The following is a 16,785-nucleotide window of genomic DNA, read 5'->3' as shown; positions in this document are numbered from 1 at the left end:
CAAGAAACAGAATCTCACGTCGCATATTCGCCGCCGGCGACGGAGGTTATCGATTTCAGTGCACCGACTGAATCATCGTCGGTCCAAGCTCAATCGACGTTTTTAGTTTAATTTTGTGTTCTCTGATTGACTCATGCAATTTGACCCCCTGGTTTAATCTACCGCAATGGACGGATTTCGAGTTAAGCAGGAAACCGTAGAGCCATTGGGTAACAACAATGGCGATTATACTAAAAGGAGGAATATTTCGAAGGTTGCGGTGATTGATCTCGATAGTTCTGATGACGATTCTTCTACTTCTGGTAATGGAGTTAGTAATGGGAAGAGGTTTAGGGTTTCGAATGATGGTGTTGGTGCAGAAGGTCATGGTGAAAAGAGGAAGAAATCTAGCGAGGGTGTGGTTCTTCCTGCAGGTTTTCTTGATCCTTTGCCGCCGAAGAATGTGGCATCGCGTGGTGCGAATGGAACTGGTGTGCTGGCTCAGGGCTGTAAGCAGTTTTGGAAGGCTGGTGATTTCAATCAAGGTGTGGGTGGGAATTGGGAAACGTCGTCTGGTAAGCCATAATGTGCTATGATCTATGCTTTGATTGTTACTAAAATTTGCATTATAAAGCTAATTTGGGAACTTGTGATAATTAATTGTAATCATTAGCATTTAAAGTTGTTAAGCTTGAAGATAATTGGGTTTCTTTACCTAATCGTGGTTGTAACAGAACTTTATTGGTTATTGAGTTTAAACTAAGTTTCTTGTGAATGTTTCTAACAGGACCTGAGGAAAAAGGTAAAGGTATGGATGGGAAAGGGAGGAACAGTAGAGATGTTTTGCTTTAAATTTCTGATGTTTATGTTTATTTCAATATCCTCCCCAACATCTATTGCCATACAGGAGTTTCCAATTGCCAAATGCATGTGTCAATATTTTGGCTTCAAGGGTTATTCAGGATTATGTAGGAATAAACCTCTTCTCAGTCTCACATGGGGTCTTCACGGAAACATGTGTTCTACTCTTTGACCCGACCCCACATTTGGGTGGGATATAACGGGCTTGTTTGGTTTGATGTAGAAATAAACCAACCAAATCAAACGAACCCAGGATATTGGGGGTTTGGGAAGGGTATGCTTTATGCAGACTAGATAGTTGTTTCCATGACGACGGGGATTATGAAACAAGATTATGTAGAAATAAGATTCTAACACAGAAAGGATCACACAGATTTATTTAGAAATGCAGATTTATATTCAAATGAGTACAAATCATAGAGGGTCCTTGGAAGAAGCCTAAAAGAATGTCTATGTGGTTAACATACATTATTATATAACTACTTTGGTAAAAGCATTATTCACATTTTGGGGTGTAGCATACAAAGGTAAGAAAATGGACTATAGAAGAAGTTGGAGACCATGGATTAACTTGCAATTGGTGAAGAGAAAGGAATAATAGTATACAATGCGTAATAAAAGTTGCATGAAAATGCCATGAACTCTTGATAATCAAGGCTAGAAACATTTGTATTATTCATCTGAACAGCTTCGCATGTAGATAGCAACATGCCATGATTATGAGTTTCTAAATAATTCTTTAGCGACAAATCAGTTGAGAATTGAGGGGTTGCTCCTGATTTGGTTGGATCTTTATTTGGAACGGCAGACGTTGGTCTCTTAAAGTCACCTATGAATTGTAGATTTGTTTGATTCTTCTATACAATTTGTACTATACATTTCCCCATCAAATTGCATTTGTCAAGAAAGAGTGTTAAGCAAACAAAACTAGGTGTGCACAGCCTGTTAAAAACCATATTGCATCATTGTATGATTTGTAACTTTAAACGTAAGTTGAACTTGTAAACAGAAGCTTCAAGATTGCTACTGCAAGCTCTATGCCTGACTTCTTTCATATGACAGGTGGTATGGATCACGTAAGAGTTCATCCTAGGTTTCTACACTCCAATGCAACTAGTCATAAATGGGTTCTTGGCGGTAATATTGCTATACCTATTTATCAAAGTCCTTGAATTTGTTACCAGTCTATAATTTCTCTCATGTTCACACCTTCATGGTTTGTACACTCATCGATTGGTGTATATGTATGCTCATGCAGCTTTTGCCGAACTTTTGGATAATTCATTGGATGAGGTGCTTTCCATTTTTCTTACCTCATTATTAATTTTGTTATTATATTCAAGTCCCATTTGATGTTACATATCTGTCACTTAAAGCTTCTGGTATTTTTATCAGGTCTGCAATGGCGCTACATATGTGAACATTGATATGCTAACAAACAAGAAAGACGGAAATAGGATGTTGCTTATTGAAGGTATGTGGCCTAATGATCTCTTATAAGAATAGGACCTACCATGCTTTTATGTTGGTATTAGATACTTGCCTAATGCCAAGTTGGTGAACACTTCAGTAGTTGTTCATTTTTGTTTTTGGTCTTTCTTTTTTGTCATTTGGTGCTTGATGTATGCCATGTCATGCCTCTTTGGAAACACAAATGAAAGATGGCAGTCAATACATAAAATATTTGGATCTGAAGAATCATAATATAACTTGTGCAGGAGGATTGAGTGTGCTTAGATGTGGGTTGGTCTAGGCACTCATTCCTTTCCATGCAGTGCTCCTTCCTTGTTGTTAACCGTTCTTGCCACTCACTGTAGATAATGGTGGTGGGATGGACCCAGATAAGATGCGACAATGCATGTCTCTTGGATATTCTTTGAAAAGCAAGGTTGCAGACACTATTGGACAATGTAAGTGAAAATTTGATTAAAAGCACCCCTTTTATGTCTCTAAGAAGATTATGATCAAAAAATAAGTATACATTGTTGTTAGTGAATTTTTGGAAGCAGATACCTATACTCACTGCATTTTTTTTTGTTTTCCATTGTCGTACTTTTGACAGACGGAAACGGTTTCAAGACAAGTACCATGAGGCTTGGGGCTGATGTCATCGTCTTCTCTAGATGCTCTGCAAAAGATGGAAAAAGGTCAGTAATGTATTTATGTATCATTAGTTCCTCATTCCAATCACACTTCCCTCCAAAACAAATTTACCCTATTGTTTGTATGCAAGCGCTAAATATCTGAATGTTAGGTGAAATGATCTATAAGAATACTGCACACATGTTTCCTGATATGGGGATGTGTATTTGGACCTAATATATCGGATACCTATGCTATGTCCAAACCTTTGGCAATCGGAGTGTCACATTTATTGAAGAGGTTGATGAATAGATTAAATCTTGCCGAATGTACCCCAGCGTCTCTTTGATATTGAGCCATATTCATGTGCAATTGTGCATGAACAGCTTGGGTTTGAGCCATTGATGCATAACTGGGTTTATTTGGGTTAACATTTCAAACCAATTGAAAATGAGAGGTGTTGCCCTCGGATGACATACAATTTGTGTACAAATTTTACCAGACATGGAATTAGCAGCTTTTTTAAGTAAAAAATTGCATCATGGTCTGTTTAACTAAAATATTAATCACGTACAAACTGTTTATGCCGTCGTGTCTTTTCTAGCGGTTTAGGTTTTGGATGTCCCTTTTTTGATTGTTGATACATGGTTCATCAATTTGTCAAGTTTTCATGCCTCTTTATTATTGTGAAAGAGAGGTGATGGAGGAAGGTTGGTTTGTATAGCTGTCTAGTTTTTATCACCATTCCAATTTACACAACTTCCTTCCCTAATCCACTGCTGTCTTTTCTGTGATGCATTTTCTTTCAACTGAATATCATAACTGTGCTTGTGGAGTTGCGGGCATACTCTCGAAAAAGATCGAAAAGATAAAGCACTAAAAACTAAATCTGGTCCGTCTTGTCTTGCAGGTCTACACAGAGCATTGGCCTCTTGTCCTACACATTTCTACGTTGCACTGGGAAGGAAGATATAGTAGTTCCCATGGTAATTATGTTAATTAGCTTGTTATGCACAATTTCACTTATCTTTTTTATATCGTTAAATCTGTAAGAATACAGAGCTCCTCAGTTCTTGTGATAAAATGACATTTCAAGAAACCGGGAACTGGGTTTGTCACCCTCTTTAAGGTTTTACTTTGAATGTGGTTGATATGGCTAAGAGCTCTTTCAATTATAACACAAATTACCTCAAGCTGGTGTTGCTTTTTGGTAGGATAATGCGTTTGTACTTCGGGCTAAAGAATAGCAGGGAAATGAAAGGAAAATAATTTTTTTATTTGTGTTTTCGAAAGAGAAGGAAAAGGAAGGAAAGAAAAAGAAAGAATTTTTTTTCCATGTTCTTGAACAGGAGAGAAAAGAAAGGAAATGTCATTTTTACAGATATACTCTTTAAAAATGTGTCCTTTATAATTAAAGGTTGGGTAGTTTTGTAATTTTAATCATCTTTTTAAAGGTTTTTAATTTCTTTCCTTTCCTTTCCTTCGCTTTCCTCCCACATCTGGAAACAAGTTTTGGGAGGAAACTTATGATATTTTCCTTCTATTTCCTTTCCTTTCTCTCCTAAAATAGTTTCGAGACCATGAGATTTTTTTACTTTTCTCTCCTTTTCCTCCCTTTCCTTTCAATTCCTTAGTAAAAAAGGTTTCGAGAACACAACGTAAGAGTTAAGTATGTGGTTTATTTTAGCTTTGATAGCTAAGACCTTTAGGAAGATCCGTGGGTCTAGGATGGTAGACGATGTATGTCTGCTACGATATCAGATTGGGGCAATATTCTTGGTTGATGTTCTATTAACTTGTTAGGAAGCATCTACATTATGTAAGCATGATACAAGCTTTAGTTATGAATCCGTAAATCATCATGGTTTCTTATAAAATGAAAATGCTTATTATTTTATGTGACCTGAAGTTCAAATCACTACCTAAAGTCCCATACCAGATCTTTCCGCAACAATTCATTTGATAAACTTTTTGATCTTATTCATCCGTATTGCTGGAAAATCATGAGCCGCTTGTTAGTTCTTCCTCATCTATGGCTTTTAATGTATTTCATCCATCTTCAATTCTTCATAGCAAGTCATTCATTACAAAGTCACTTATGTTATTGGTGTTTTTCTTGATTGCAACGAAAAAAGCTTGATTATGAAAGAGGCGTTCGAGAATGGAAAAAAATAATACGATCATCAGCCAGTGATTGGGATAAGAATGCTAAGGCAGTGGTCGAATGGTCTCCATTTTCAAGTGAAACAGACCTCCAGAAACAGGTGAAATTTATTCTTCTCTTTTCTGCCTGTTTTTCCATAAGAAAAGCAGCTACTGCTTTGAACTTCAACAACCGTCATCAAATTCCCCTTTCTACTTTTCTCTGCCTTTTTTCCATGAGGAGTACAAGAAATTTGTATTCTTATTTAGAATTTTTTGGGAAGTTTCTTTAACGCAAAGGAACATGATTCTTGTTCTGTGTTTTGATTGTGTTGTCCTATACTTATTGGAGCAAGCCCAAGAACTGTTTTTGTTCATCTTTGACACAATTTCAGTTCTTTATGGTAAATTGTATTATTTTGATAAGTCTTTAGTCCATGGTACATCTTCCTGATTGTAGGTTTTTAATTATCTGATTGGGGATATTCAATACTTTGGATTTTGGGCAGTTAATATGTTTTTAACTTCTATTACTCTTTTCGTCTTGTAGTTTGATCATATGAAGGATCAGGGTACACGCATAATCATTTACAATCTGTGGGAGGATGATCAAGGACAGTTAGAACTCGATTTTGATACTGATAAAGATGTTTGTTCTCTTGTTTGTCTTAAATCAGTGAATATAGGCCTTACATCTTGAAGATAAATGAGCTTAATTTACATTTAATCCATATCCTGCAGGATATTCAAATTCGAGGTGTTAATCGAGATGAGAAGAATATCCAAATGGCTAATAAGTTCCCAAACTCTAGACACTTCTTGACATATCGGCATTCACTAAGGGTAAGCCTTGCTACTAAGGGCCTGTTTGTTAGCAGCTTAATAAAGCTTAATGGGACTCGCAACTTATTTGGTCAGTTGGTAGTGGCTTAATGATAGAGAAAGTGGCTTAATAAGTAAGCTTCTAGGGGGGAGCTTTATGCAGAAAGCCAAGTTTTTTCCAAACCTGCCCCTCTCAATTAAAAAATACGCTCCTTCCATCTATGAAAAAACCCTCCTAAACAAAACCTTCCCAATCTATACAGACATATTAATCCAATGAGACGACTTTATCCATACAGGACTTAATGGAACATCAACCATTCAGCCCCTAAAGCCTTGTTTGGTTATCTTCTTTTTACTTATTAGTATAATTTTTGTCACCACTATTTGCAATGAGAATTGCAGCCTTTTTGATCTTTATATGCTTCAGTAGACCCACATTGGTTTAATTACGTGTCTTCTATACTTTTTTCAGAGTTACTCATCCATTCTCTATCTAAGAATTCCTCCTGGATTCCGGATGATTCTCCGCGGAAAGGACGTGCAGCACCATAATATAGTAAACGATATGATGATGACCAGCGAGGTCACATATCGTCCACAACCTGGTGCTGATGGGGTTTCTAAGGATTCCAATGTAATGATGGTCTCAGTTTGATAAATTTGTTGATTATGTATTAGTTTAAGTTACTTTATTAATTACGGGTTTTCTATGAACAGATAGTTGCCATTGTTACCATGGGGTTTGTCAAGGATGCAAAAGCTCATATTGACGTTCAAGGATACAATGTTTACCATAAAAATCGACTTATTAAGGTTTGAATCCTTTTTACCATTTTATCCTTATGATGCATGAAGTTTTATGTCTCTGGTTGTTCCAAGTAACAGTTTTTCTTGCTTTGATATAATTTCCGGGCCAGTTGGCAAAAAAAACATGTGGGGTTCGGGTGCGTTTGGTACACAGGACAGGACTGAACGAAAACCTGTTGTCCCACGTTTGGTAAATTACTAAACTACCCATGTCAAATCAGAACCCTAAAACCTTGCACAATTCTTTCACGCGCCTACCTCACTCTCGCCCGTCCAGTCCCGTCTTGTCCAGTCTCGTTTGTGTACCAAACGCACCCGTAGTTACCAAGCCTTGAAGTTTAGTTATCTATATATCTTTATAAAAGGGCACTTGCCATTATCTTGAAAATTTTAAGAGGTACTACCTATCAAACTTGATGTACATATTTTAAAACTTCCATCTGCAAGTCCCAACTACTCTCCTCCCCACTAGAATTTTCGAAAAGTATCAATTGTTATGCTTATCGTACAAGTCTCAAAGCTCATAACCTGCAACACCCTATTTCCTGTGTAACCACCCTCATCAGCCTTAGCAAATGATATCAGAACAATAAAAACCCTTCCCAAAAATCTCAAAGGATCCCGAAGAAAGAAAGAACTCCATCCATTTAAAATGTTCAACTCACAATCCCCTACCCAAGAAGATATTGTGAATGACACACAATTGATAATAGCGCACATTGTGAAGAGTGCAGTACTCCACCTAGCTGAAGCATAAAAAGGAACATGGATGAATTACTCACACTCTAATCATGTCTGTTGTTGCTGTTGCATTTTCACGTGTTAGAATGCGATGCTCTCACCCAGTTTATGAATTGTTTACTTAGACATGTACTTATCGAGAAGAAAAGAATGATGTCATTTACATCCTGGCATTGCGCAGTACACATACTAGTTTAGTGAAAAAGAAGAGTTCCGCCTCCTCTTTCACTTGTTAATCAAGGGTTATCTTGAATCAAATGTTGAGCTGGCCCATCCACTAACAAACAAATTCTCCGACCTTAACAGAAACATGTACAGAAACTTACATTGTGACGCTTCTTGTTTAACAGCCATTCTGGAGACTCTGGAATGCTAGTGGAAGTGACGGTCGTGGAGTAATAGGTCATGTTTCTTCCTTGAAATTTTGGAGTCTTTACATGAATATTTATTAGCAGAGAACAAATTTGAAATTTGCTTCTTTTTTCTTTCTTTTTGCTGTTGATTAGGCGTGCTGGAAGCTAATTTCGTAGAACCAGCTCACGACAAACAGGGGTTCGAGCGAACTATTGTCCTTTCTAGACTGGAATCACGTCTCATTCAGATGCAGAAGACGTACTGGTATGTTATATATATATATATATATATATATATATATATATATATGCTTATGCACTTACATAATGCACAACCAATGACACGTGATCACTTCTTGATTCAGGCATACGTACTGCCATATATATATATATATATGCTTATGCTTATGCACTTACATAATGCACAACCAATGACACATGATCACTTCTTGATTCAGGCGTACGTACTGCCACAGAATTGGTTATGCTCCGAGAATCAGTATGAGCAGTCTGGAGGACAGAGGTACGTAGGTTTTTGAATTGTTTTCAAGGGTAGGGGTGTAAACGAACAGAGCCTGGGTCGAGTGGTAGGTTATTGCTTGACTCGGAAAAAAAAAAAAATACCAGGCTCAAGCTCGAATAACCTTTTCAATGTAAGGCTCGAGCTCGGGTAGTTTTTGAGTTATGGAGCTCGATGCTCGTTTATGGGCTCAAAACTCACGATCGATTAACTCTTTATTGGCTCGAGGTTGATGGTTTTTATATTTCTATTTGTATGATTTATGAACATATTAGTATTGTTTGGCTCAAAAAAGTGTATGCTCGAATGGCTTGGTTCGACTTGAAAAATTTAATCGAGATTTCGAACGAGTCGAGTCGAACATTGGTGTTATAAAGCTCGGCTCGTTAAGTTAAACGAGTTTTATTTTGTGTCCAAGATGGACTCGAGCTCGAGATGAACAAGCTCGAGTAGCTCGTTAAAAGCTTGACTCATTTACACCCCTAGGTAGGGGTTGGGGGAGATGTTCACATGCCATATTTTTTGTTTCATCAGAGCTACTCCAAAAACTCCATTTTCTCGATCTATTGAAGTTATGAGAAAACCAGCTTCTCTGATCTTTATGTTTCTTTTTTGTTATTCTAGATTTTTCTCCCGACTTTTCCCCTGAAACCTCTTCTAAGAGGAAAAAAGTTTCCACAAACATACCAATTCCACCTTCGAACAAATCCTCTTTAAATAAAAATCAGAAACAGGGAGGAAGCAATTCAATCAGACATCCAACAGCAACTATGAATGATATTGGGGAAAAGGGAAATAATTTGCACACGAAATTCGGGGAAGGCCCAAACTCACCACATTTGGCTGAAAATGTCCGCGATGATGACCTGCAAACAACCATGAATATGAGGCATACAAATAGCAGTTCTGATAAAGGAATATCAGCTAAGAAGTCTACTCCAAAGGATGGTTCTCGTTCAGCTTATGAGGAAGATTGTTCTCCTAATGGGACGACTATGCAAATTGTCGCACGTGCTCAGTCAAAGGTAATTTTTGGATCTTTGGGCATTCTTCTGTATGCTGATCTATGAGGGGCTGAGCGGGGTCCCGTGCACCCGCCTCAACCGATTTTTGCAAGTGATTCTTTTTGGGGTATGAAAGGTGCACCCGCTAAACATTAAGGGTGCTCCGAGATATTAGAATTACAAGGAATATCAACCAAAAAACTTAAAGAATCCCTTGAAAATGTGAAATTTGGCTAAAAATACATTGTGTGATTTCACGGGCCTTTGATCCCATGGACGGACAAAATGTAGAGCATACGGTGGCCCGTGCCTCTTTATTGTGCATCTGTCTTAGTGTAAATTATTCTAGTGTCGTGAAAAGTAACACCATATTAATTTGTTGTGTGCCACCGTATATATTTTGAAACTACAATGAGAACACAAGTTTTCCTTGGTAGAGTTGGTTTGCAAGGTTTTTCTTCCACCCCAGACCCCCAAGTTCTAATCTTGTTGGTGTCATTTTTTTAATTTTTAACTCTTACTTTCAGATCTATTATGTTTCTGGAAAAAATTGCAATAAAAGACTTGAACGCAGGATCTCACATATGAAAATCAATGAACCAACCAACACCAATTATGATTTTGTGAAAAATACCTTATATTTGTTTCTTATAGTCAAATGGTGCCACCATTTGAAAAAATTCCTCGGTTCATCCCTGTATTGATCCACCTTAAAGGTGCACCCGCTTGGCAAAAATCCTGGGTCCACCACTACAATAAAGTTGGTTTAGCCTGTGGTTTTGTCATTGCATTCTAGAGGATATGGTTTCAAGTTGTTTTTTGTGATTTTCTATATACTCAACTTCCATTGTATCTGCACGCAACATATAGGATATGGGTATTACTCTTAAGTCCAAAACTTGAGGGCCAGTTCATCTGGCAAATAAAGGCCGGGTCCCACAGGTTAATTTTAATCTGTCATTCATATGTCTTGCTTCACGAAAACGGCCACTCTGCTCCTAGGGGTAGAGGTCAGGTCTACATACATTCCTCCCCCACCCCGACCCCGATCCCACCCCTAGATGTGATATACTGGGCTCGTTTGGTTTGGTTTGGTTTGGTTTGGTTTATCAGTAACTATGGCTGTTTGAGTTTAAGTTCTGAGCTGACAGTATGACTGGCCTGATGGATCCAATTTCTTTTGATTTGCAGTTTCCTAGTGTTTGTGAAAATGGAAATGCTCCTTTAAACAGTAACGCACTTACTTTCGACCAGTTGGTGGAAGAGAACCGCCAACTAAAGGAGAAGTATGCCGCCTTTTTCTACCATATATGCGCAAATTAGAATTTGTTGCAAGCGGCAACTTCATTTATAGTTTTTTTGTTCTTATCCTCGTAGGTTGAGAAGGAAGGAAGATGAGATCATGGGTGATCTACTGCATGATCTAGAAAGTGAAAGAAATCGTTGCAAGGAACTTGAAGCTCAGGTATTCCATAATAATCGAACTTCTCCCATTACGGTTTACCACTATTCTAGTTTTTTGACCTTTTCTTTGTTTCCGTACACTATTGGTTCTCTGTTTTGATACTGGATTGATACAATAAGCTTTAGCCTGCAGACCAAATATATATAGTGTTAGAGTTTCACATCAGCTAGACTTGGATAATTTCTTCTCAATATATGTTGGAACCTCCCTTCTCTCCTCAAGGGTTCTTTTGGAGAGTAATTTAATGGGGTTTCACACATTCTCACATAGTACCAGAGCCAACATATATCACTTTAGGGACTCGACACCTTGGGGCATCTGTACTCGTCTAGCTCCCTCACTCATTTAGCCCCCTCTCGACTCCTCTAGGACAATATGTGCCTGTCTAGCCTACGTTGGAGGGGGCGTGCTAGAGTCTCGTATCGACTAGACTTGATCATTTCTCCTCAATATATTTTGGAACCAACCTTCTCTCCTCAAGGATCTTTTGGAGGGTAATCTGATGGGGTTTCACATTTTCTCACATATATTACAAGCATAACGCACCTTTCTAGTGGTGTTTGGGCATATTTCGATAATATCATACATGATCTCACTTAGAAATTCATTTTTAAGTTAGTGTATACTCCGCCCGACCCACAAAAATTTCAACAGTTCCACTTTAGATGGAAATTGCAACATTTTCTGTTATGATAAGATATGCCTGTGGTGAACAAATTGATGATGCCATGAAGGTCCTTTATTTCGTCATTATTGAATGGTATTTTGAACATTTGGCAATTAGTCCACTCCTCAAAAATTATATGCGTAGCTAAATGTTGTGATTTCAATGAGCCGGAGAGAGTGGATAGAGTGATTTTCATTTGTAAACACAATTTGCTTAATGATTTGAGTTAAACTCATCCTAATTCTCACGTAAGGGAGTCTTCGATTGTCTTGAAAACAAAGGTGGTAAATGACCTTAGACGTGATACTACGACGAGGTCAAGGTATGGCTTAAGGCAACAAATCTATAATATATATATATATATATATATATATACGTGTGTGTGTGTGTGTCGAACAATAATGTTGAACCATTTAAATTCATATAAAATTATAAAAGAAAGAACCCATGTATTGATATCAAATATATAGGAGTACATGATAACAAAAGAATGTTCTAATGTGGTTCCATAATCCATATCTCTAATCTAAGATCATATAAAAAAAGTATGTTCGATTAGATTAGATGTATCGTATAAAGAAATTATCCTTCCATTTAATCTTAATATATACCCAAAAGTCCATCATCGGGGGTTAACTTGGCACCATAACGAGTCTTACTGCCTGCCATACTGCGTTATTTAGAATATTACTTGAAACGTGTGTACATTTTCTCCGTACGTGTTCTAATTGTGATTCATTATGAAGCTTGAGGAAGCAAAGGAGAAAAGCGAGATCCTCAACAAGGAGCAAGAAAGTATAATCGACATATTTGCAGAGGAAAGAGATCGACGAGACATTGAGGAGGAGGCTTTAAGAAAGAAGTTGAAGGTTGGTTCTTTATCTTCGTTTTCTCTTATTTTGCGTTTTCGTTTGTCCTTTGGACGGTCGGTCTCCTTTCGTTGTTCACATATGTTCCCATTGCCTCTCTTTTTTTTGTACCCGTTACTTGGCTGCATACACTTTCACTTTTCATTGAAACAACCTCTATGCCCCTTCGGTAAAGGAAAGGTGTGCGTATATCCCACCTCCAGACCTTATATCTGCATGGGATTTATTGGGTTAGTTCGGTATGGTTTTACAACCAAAGTAGGGACGGACCCAGGTGGTGCATGTGGTGGCACAGGCCACCGCTTCATTCCTCAATCGTAGTGTAAAAAGTTATAGGGTCGTGAAAGGTGTCACCGTATCATTTTGTTCTATGAAACCGTATGTATTTTGAAACTATAATGCTGTGACACAAGTTTCCTTGGTAGAGTTGGTTTGCATGACTTTTCTCCCATCCTAAACCGGGGTCAAATCCCATTCATGTCATTCTCTTTAGTTTTTAGCTTTTAATTTCAGATTTATTATGTTTCTGAAATTTTTTGCAACAAAAGATTCGAACACAAGACCTCACATATGAAAAGCAATAAGTCATCACGGTATGAATCCCGATCATTACCAGCCTGCAAGTTCAAGATGTTCAGAATTAGTCAACCAAGGAATCATAAGAGTCCACAACGTCACCATGGGCATACCAGTGAAGATTTTATGAAAAATATTCATATATTTGTTTCTTATAGTCAAATGTGTCATCGCTTGAAAAAAATTCTAGGCCCGTCTCTATTATCTACCCATTGGGTAGAGGAAAGGTCTGTGCATATCCTACTCTCAGACCCTACATCTGCATGAGATTTACTGGGTTGGTTTGGTCTGGTCTAGTCTGGTCTGGTGGTTTACCCTTTGAACAGTCTCCTAATGTCTCGCTTGTTTCAGGAGGCAACGGCTACCATCCAAAATTTGGTCGAGCGGGTGAAACAGTTGGAGTTGGAGAAGATGAAAACGCACAAACGGAACGCGTCGTAGTTGAAAGCTTGTAGATGGATGTGGTCATAGTTGTGCATGTATATAACCAACCATTTCCACCCTGATTTGGGGTTTTACTATAATCTACGAGTCTAATGGTGTTGGTGCCAAATTTTGCATTTAGAGTGAGAGTGTCTGCATGAATGTCGATAACTAAGTAGGGAGCTCTATATAGGTGCGTTATTCGATCGTTTAAATCGCTTTTTTGGGTTAAATTCGGTTTGGGTTAATCAGTTTTCAACTTTTTTTCTTTTCAAACTACCTGATAACCGAACCAAATAAGATTTGTTATAATCGATTTTGGGTTGTTCGGTTGAGTCTCTCTTAGAGTCTGCTTGTTAGTGGCTTAATGAATGTAACGAGAACGGCTTATTCAATCAACTACACATGATTATTTGGAAGTGGTTTAATGATATAGAAAATGACTTATTAAGTAAGTTTCATGAAGTACTGTTTATTAATGCATACTACTTAAAATTCAAGAATACAAGTAAATTGTGCGTAAGTAAGCTCCATATTTGAATTCATGTAACTAAATATAGATAAATATAATCAAATAGAAGATAAAATTATTATTTTATATATAAAAATCTAAAATTTAAAATATAATTATTGAGTTTTAAAAGAATATTTAATTATTATCTTTATAAAAATTATAATATTAAACCAAAAATAAATTACTACGACATTAAATCTAAATTAAATTATAATAAAAAAAATTACAAAAAAAAATGGTAACTTTTATATATATATTTTTAATTTTTGTGATATCTTTAAATTTATATTTTATTAAGAAAAACATTATTATTTGTTCAAAACCACATAAATTCGTATTACAACATCGCCAAAAACTAAAAAAAAATGAAACATTAAAATTGAAATACATCTTATTGCATTGTGCGAATACCCTTCTAATTTATGTAATGAATGATCATTTAAATTAATAGATCAAAATATTATAGTATTAAATATTGAGTTCAATCAGTTAACAATTTAAACCAAAACTAATGACAAAATATTAAACAAGATATTCAAACCCATGTCCTTCACAAATATTCAATACAAACCAACCACCCGACAACACATTCAAATATATTTATTTAGGGACTGTTTACCTAAATGCTTATTCAGTAAACGCTAATCATTAGAAGTCAACATTATAATTTATTTTCTAGGTAAGATTATAGTATATCAAAATGGTATTGTGTGCAACAATATATATGGTAAACGCTTACCCAGGTAAGAGTCGTCACCCTCACTTACAGGGTAAAACTCTCTATCCTTATCATCGTTCTTACCAAGTAAGATTCATGGGTCTTGCCATGTTCGTCCAGTGAGAAAAATTGCCCGGTAAGTACTTACCGGGTAAGCGTTTAGTAAACGGCCCCTTAATATTCAATAGAGAACAATAATTAAATAAAAGAATACGAAAATGATCAAATCACATGTGATTATATAGTAACGGTCAGCGTAAGTGTGTGCAAACAACCTGTCAAAATCACGGGAATCACGTGTGTTTTTAGTGTAGAATCACATGTGACTTAACCGTTTTCTTTTATTTAGTTACTGTTATTGTTTAAAACCGCTCCTATAAACTTAAAATGTGTTTGTTCGTGTTCATTTACTCGTTTATATTCGTTCATTAAGATGCTAAACAAACATAAACGAACATAAAACAAAACAATTGAACATAAAAAAAACCATAATTACTTATCATTTTTTCCGTAAAAATAATAAAAAACCGAGTAACTTAAGAGGCGTAAAAGCGGAATTATAAAAATTTAATCTAAGTAATGATTTTACATATTAATATCATAATATATAAATATATATTTTTTATATATAAGCAAACGTAAATGAACGAAACCATAAGGATGGTGCTTGATTGGTTTGAGTTTGGCTCCAAAGGTCAAAAGTACCAGGAGATCCCAGGTTCAAATCCAAGAAAAAATTTAATCTATACTATATTATAAAACATTTGACAAAAAATTTTAAAAATCATTCTTTATTCATAAAGTATTGTATATTAGTGCATATTACTTAAAATTTAAGAATGCAAGTAAATTATGCGTACGTACAACTTATTAAAGCTCCATTTTTAAATTCATATAACTAATTGCAGATAAACATAATCAAATACATGATAAACATCTCATTTTTTACATCAAAAAATCAAAAAATATAATTAGGATAATCATTAAGTTCTAACAGAATCATTATCTTTATAAAATTTTATTGTTAAGCCAAAAATAAATTACTTCACTAAATCGTAAAAATATTATCTTTCTCAAAACCACATAAATCGTATTAGATCAACAAAGACAAAAAAAAACATTAAAGATAAAGACATTTATCGCTGCATTGTGCTAATACCATTCTAGTATAAATAAATGAATATAGACAAATTGCATTAAAAAATAACATATTTTAATTTGATTCTTATTTTGGGTAACGTACTTTCAAAACTTTCATTTTGATACATAATATGTAAAGTTTTAGACGTTTAAGTACCCAGCTAACCGGTTTAATCCCATCACTCGTCACATCAACATGATAACCATTTAATGCTTCAACCAATTATCCGAATACTTAAATATTTAAAACTTTACATCTTAAATATCAAAATAAAAGTTTTAAAAGTAAATTACCTACCATATAAACCAAATTTAAATACGTTTACAAACGGTTCCCTCGGTATAAACCATGGTCACCAAAATGGCTCACATTTGGGTTGGAAATGGAAGCATTGTAGTACATGCTCCTTTATGGCGCGTGTGACTATAGTCTTTTTCTTAACTACAGTCACGAGTCATCCTCCCACGTGCAACTTAACCATGGTTAACATCCCCACGCGCCTCTTGCACATCATCCTCCATTGGTTAATTAATTTACTTTACGTCGTTCACTTTTAAATTTTTCATTTTACACTTTTATCAAATTAACATATATAATCGTATATTAATTAAAATATATTTAAAAAATACATTTTTATTTTAATAAGTTACATCATTATAATCGTCTCGTTAATACCTTCGAAATGAGTCTAATATTAAATAATTTTTGACTTAATTATATTATTATATATTATATATTGTGAAAAAATATTTTTAATATTTATGATTTATAATTTTATAGTTATTTATTTAATTTATGATACATCATTTATTTTTTTTAAATTATACTTTATATTTTGTAGTTAATTAATTTATTTTTACATTTTTATCACATAAACGTATATCTATACTATATTATAAAGCATTTGGTAAAAACTCTTAAAAACCATTTTTTATGCGTAAACCTAATATTGAACATCGTTTTATCTAATTGTGGAATTGTAATTATATAAATATTATAAGAGTATAAAATAAAAATAAAGAAGTAAATAAATATAATAAATTTTTATAAAAATATAAAATATAATATTGAAAAAAATTCATATACAAATATATAATT

The 16,785-nt window shown here is 35.3% G+C and overlaps 1 protein-coding gene across 1 annotated transcript; it reads left to right on the top strand.

Moving 5' to 3' along the window:
- LOC112514503 (protein MICRORCHIDIA 7-like) lies at positions 1-13,452 on the top strand. The gene is made up of 20 exons (XM_025121009.1): positions 1-554; positions 1,903-1,977; positions 2,099-2,133; positions 2,236-2,314; positions 2,658-2,750; positions 2,903-2,987; positions 3,833-3,908; positions 5,058-5,186; positions 5,615-5,713; positions 5,806-5,907; positions 6,362-6,523; positions 6,607-6,702; positions 7,788-7,839; positions 7,944-8,055; positions 8,249-8,313; positions 8,935-9,335; positions 10,506-10,600; positions 10,692-10,779; positions 12,193-12,315; positions 13,243-13,452. The coding sequence occupies exons 1-20, from the start codon at positions 167-169 to the stop codon at positions 13,330-13,332; spliced, it is 2,445 nt and encodes an 814-aa protein (XP_024976777.1). The 5' UTR covers positions 1-166; the 3' UTR covers positions 13,333-13,452.
- The last annotated feature ends 3,333 nt before the right edge of the window (positions 13,453-16,785 follow it).

The sequence above is a fragment of the Cynara cardunculus genome, assembly GCF_001531365.2.
Source record: "Cynara cardunculus var. scolymus isolate 2C chromosome LG 6, CcrdV1, whole genome shotgun sequence".
NCBI lineage: Eukaryota > Viridiplantae > Streptophyta > Magnoliopsida > Asterales > Asteraceae > Cynara > Cynara cardunculus.
This window is presented reverse-complemented; position numbering and strand designations above follow the sequence as displayed.